The 363-nt window shown below is 53.7% G+C and overlaps 1 protein-coding gene across 1 annotated transcript in view; it reads right to left on the bottom strand.

Annotated features, from left to right (window-relative positions):
- pmt (phosphoethanolamine methyltransferase) overlaps window positions 1-363 on the bottom strand; it is an 8,174-nt gene that overhangs the window by 6,694 nt on the left and 1,117 nt on the right. Inside the window, exon 2 of the mRNA XM_048621143.1 lies at window positions 41-218. Within this exon, the coding sequence (XP_048477100.1) occupies window positions 41-218 (178 nt within the window). The remainder of the gene's footprint in view (window positions 1-40; window positions 219-363) is intronic.

The following is a 363-nucleotide window of genomic DNA, read 5'->3' as shown; positions in this document are numbered from 1 at the left end:
GGGGGGGGGATAGTTAGAGATTTCTGTGCCACCCCCGTACCCAATGCCAGCTCCCAGCTCTAACACCCGCTGCCCCTTGTAGTTGGGCAGCATAGCGAGGATCTCGGGTTTCTCAATCTGGGTGATGACCTCAGCGCCGGAGTCTAGCATCATCTCCTCGATCGTGGCCTTTCTGGAATGTTCCGCCCAGAAATCCGACATCGTCTTCCGTGCTCCAGCTGTGGAAAAGAGACCTGTCTGTTTACTGAGGGGACAAACACACAAACTGCTGGAAAAGCTCAGCAGGTCTGAACAACTTCCTTGTCCTGAGGAAGGGTCACTGGACCCGAAACGTTAAACTCTGATTTCTCTTCACTGATGCTG

Source organism: Rhincodon typus, unplaced genomic scaffold (genome assembly GCF_021869965.1).
Source record: "Rhincodon typus isolate 14 unplaced genomic scaffold, sRhiTyp1.1 hic_rhity00000068, whole genome shotgun sequence".
Lineage (NCBI taxonomy): Eukaryota > Metazoa > Chordata > Chondrichthyes > Orectolobiformes > Rhincodontidae > Rhincodon > Rhincodon typus.
This window is presented reverse-complemented; position numbering and strand designations above follow the sequence as displayed.